Source organism: Gadus macrocephalus, chromosome 9, assembly GCF_031168955.1.
Source record: "Gadus macrocephalus chromosome 9, ASM3116895v1".
Lineage (NCBI taxonomy): Eukaryota > Metazoa > Chordata > Actinopteri > Gadiformes > Gadidae > Gadus > Gadus macrocephalus.
This window is the reverse complement of record NC_082390.1, coordinates 16,982,423-16,984,922: the sequence shown is the minus strand read 5'-3', so window position 1 is coordinate 16,984,922 and position 2,500 is coordinate 16,982,423. Positions and strand designations below refer to the sequence as shown.

Genomic DNA, 2,500 nt, shown 5'->3' with positions numbered 1-2,500 from the left:
GTTGGAATGCATGTGTCTTGTGTGTCCCAACAGACTCTGTGGAGGTGACGAGGCTGACCCCCGTGTTCACGCTGCTGAAGGCAGGCATCGGCCTCCGCCTGCAGTATGACGGCCACGGCGGGCGGGTCTATCTCCAACTGGACAGCCAATGGCGTGGCTCCACCCTCGGCCTCTGTGGAACCTTCAACGGAAACCTCAGAGACGACTTTCTGTGAGACGGCCGTTCTTTCTTTAACGTTATCCATCAACGCCTGCTATACCTGTGACATGTGTTTCTGTGTGTGTGGGGCTGTAGCTCTCCAGCAGGCATGATAGAGGGGACTCCACAGCTCCATGCCAACGCCTGGAAGGTGTCGTCTGCCTGCGTAGCTCCAGTCAACCAGCCCATCATAGACCCATGTGAGATGAACCAGCACAATGGTAAGTCCTCCTCCTATTGGCCATTGAACACGAGTACATTTCCCAGAACAGAGCCAACCGTTTGGATCAGGGCTTCACCGTGATGGTGTGAGGTCTCGAAATATCTGGGTTCAATCCTTTTTTACCCCGAAAGAAAGTCATAGTCATGACTTTTTGAAAATCTCTGTCTCAGTAATTTGTTTGCTTTTTGCAGTATTTTCCCTAAGGTGTGTTCTGACGTGTCTGTGTTTGTGTCTGTATTCATGTTTATGTTTTTGTGTGCATGTGTGTGTTCTCATCTCAATAATATGCTTGTGTATGTGTTTTGCACTGTTCAATTCATGTCAGTAATGTGTCTGTCTGTTTTTGTGTGTGTTTAAGTCTAGAGTGAGTATTTTTGTGTGGTGTGTTTGTGTGTGTGTAGCAGTGTTCTACTCACTCTGTAATGTGTGTTTATATGTGTGTGTGTGTGTGTGATACAGTGTTCTACTCACACTGTAATGTGTGTGTTACAGTGTTCTACTCACTCTGTAATGTGTGTGTGTGTAGCAGTGTTCTACTCACTCTGTAATGTGTGTTTATATGTGTGTGTGTGTGTGTGTGATATAGTGTTCTACTCACACTGTAATGTGTGTGTTACAGTGTTCTACTCGCTCTGTAATGTGTGTGTGTGTGTTACAGCGTTCTACTCACTCTGTAATGTGTGTGTTACAGTGTTCTACTCGCTCTGTGATGTGCGTGTGTGTGTGTGTTACCATGCTCTACACACTCTGTAATGTGTGCGTTAAAGTGCTCTACTCGCTCTGTAATGTGTGTGTGTGTTACAGCGTTCTACTCACTCTGTAATGTGTGTGTTACAGTGTTCTACTCGCTCTGTGATGTGCGTGTGTGTGTGTGTGTGTTACCATGCTCTACACACTCTGTAATGTGTGTGTTAAAGTGCTCTACACACTCTGTAATGTGTGAGTGTGTGCGTGTGTGTTGCAGCGTTCTACGCGTCGCTGTGCGATGTGATCCTGGGCAGCGTGTTCTCCCAGTGCCACGCTTACGTCAGCCCTAACGTCTACCACCAGCAGTGCCGCTACCAGGCCTGTCGCTGTGGCAACAGCTGTCTGTGCACGGCGCTGGCCCACTACGCCTACCTCTGCTCCAAGCACGCCGTGCACGCCGACTTCAGGACCCACGTCTCCGAGTGCGGTACGGACCCTCCATACCTGACGGAGGCCAATGCAATGCGCATGTGTTATATATGCTAAAGAGTTGTTAGTGGCGGTGCTGGCATGGCCATGAGTCTGTGTCTGTGTCTGTGCGTTGGTTTCTGTCTGTGTGAATGGTGTGTTATCTGTGTGATGTGTTTGTGGTTGTGTGTGCGCGAATGTGGCGTTGTGTGCGTGTTTGCGTGTGTGGGCATGTGGCGTTACGTGTGTGTTTGCATTTGCGCTGTGTTTACATTTGGTTTTATGTTGTGTTGTGTGTGTGTGTGTGTGTGTGTGTGTATATGTTTGTTGAATCTGGCGGCATGTGTATGTGTCTGTGTGTGTGCGGGTGCACATGGCTTTATGTTTGTGTGTGTGTGTGTGGCTGAATGTGGTGTTATCATGTGTGTATGTGTATGTTTGTGTATGTGTGGGTGCACGTGCATGTGGCTTTATGTATGTGTGTGTGTGTGTGTGTGTGTGTGCATGTGGTGGTATGTGTGTGTTTGTGTGTGCCTGTGTGTGTGTGTGGCTGCATGTGGTGTGTGTCTGTTTGTGTGTGTGTGTGTGTGTGTGTGTGTGTGTGTGTGTGTGTGTGTGTGTGTGTGTGTGCGTGCCCAGGCGTGGTGTGTCTCGGAGGTATGATGTACCACTCCTGCGTGTCCACCTGCGGGCGCTCCTGCCGGGCTCTGTCCAGCCCAGAGACGTGTAACCATGACGACTGCGCCGAGGGGTGTGGCTGCTCAGAGGGCAGCTTCTACGATGAGATGCGCCAGCGCTGTGTGCAGCAGTAAGACACCACGCCTCACTGCATGTTCACCGTCATCACAGGACACATGGGATGTATCAATTCATAGAGGAATCCACACACACACACACACACACACACACACACACACACACAC

The 2,500-nt window shown here is 49.6% G+C and overlaps 2 protein-coding genes across 2 annotated transcripts in view; one reads left to right on the top strand and one right to left on the bottom strand.

Annotated features, from left to right (window-relative positions):
* The window catches only part of vwf (von Willebrand factor), a 113,834-nt gene that overhangs the window by 61,201 nt on the left and 50,133 nt on the right, over positions 1–2,500 (bottom strand). The gene's annotated exons all lie outside the window — the stretch shown is intronic.
* The window catches only part of LOC132464963 (otogelin-like), a 55,913-nt gene that overhangs the window by 9,911 nt on the left and 43,502 nt on the right, over positions 1–2,500 (top strand). Inside the window, exons 17-20 of the mRNA XM_060061597.1 lie at positions 34–211; positions 296–420; positions 1,387–1,596; positions 2,217–2,385. Coding sequence (XP_059917580.1) covers positions 34–211; positions 296–420; positions 1,387–1,596; positions 2,217–2,385 — 682 coding nt within the window. The remainder of the gene's footprint in view (positions 1–33; positions 212–295; positions 421–1,386; positions 1,597–2,216; positions 2,386–2,500) is intronic.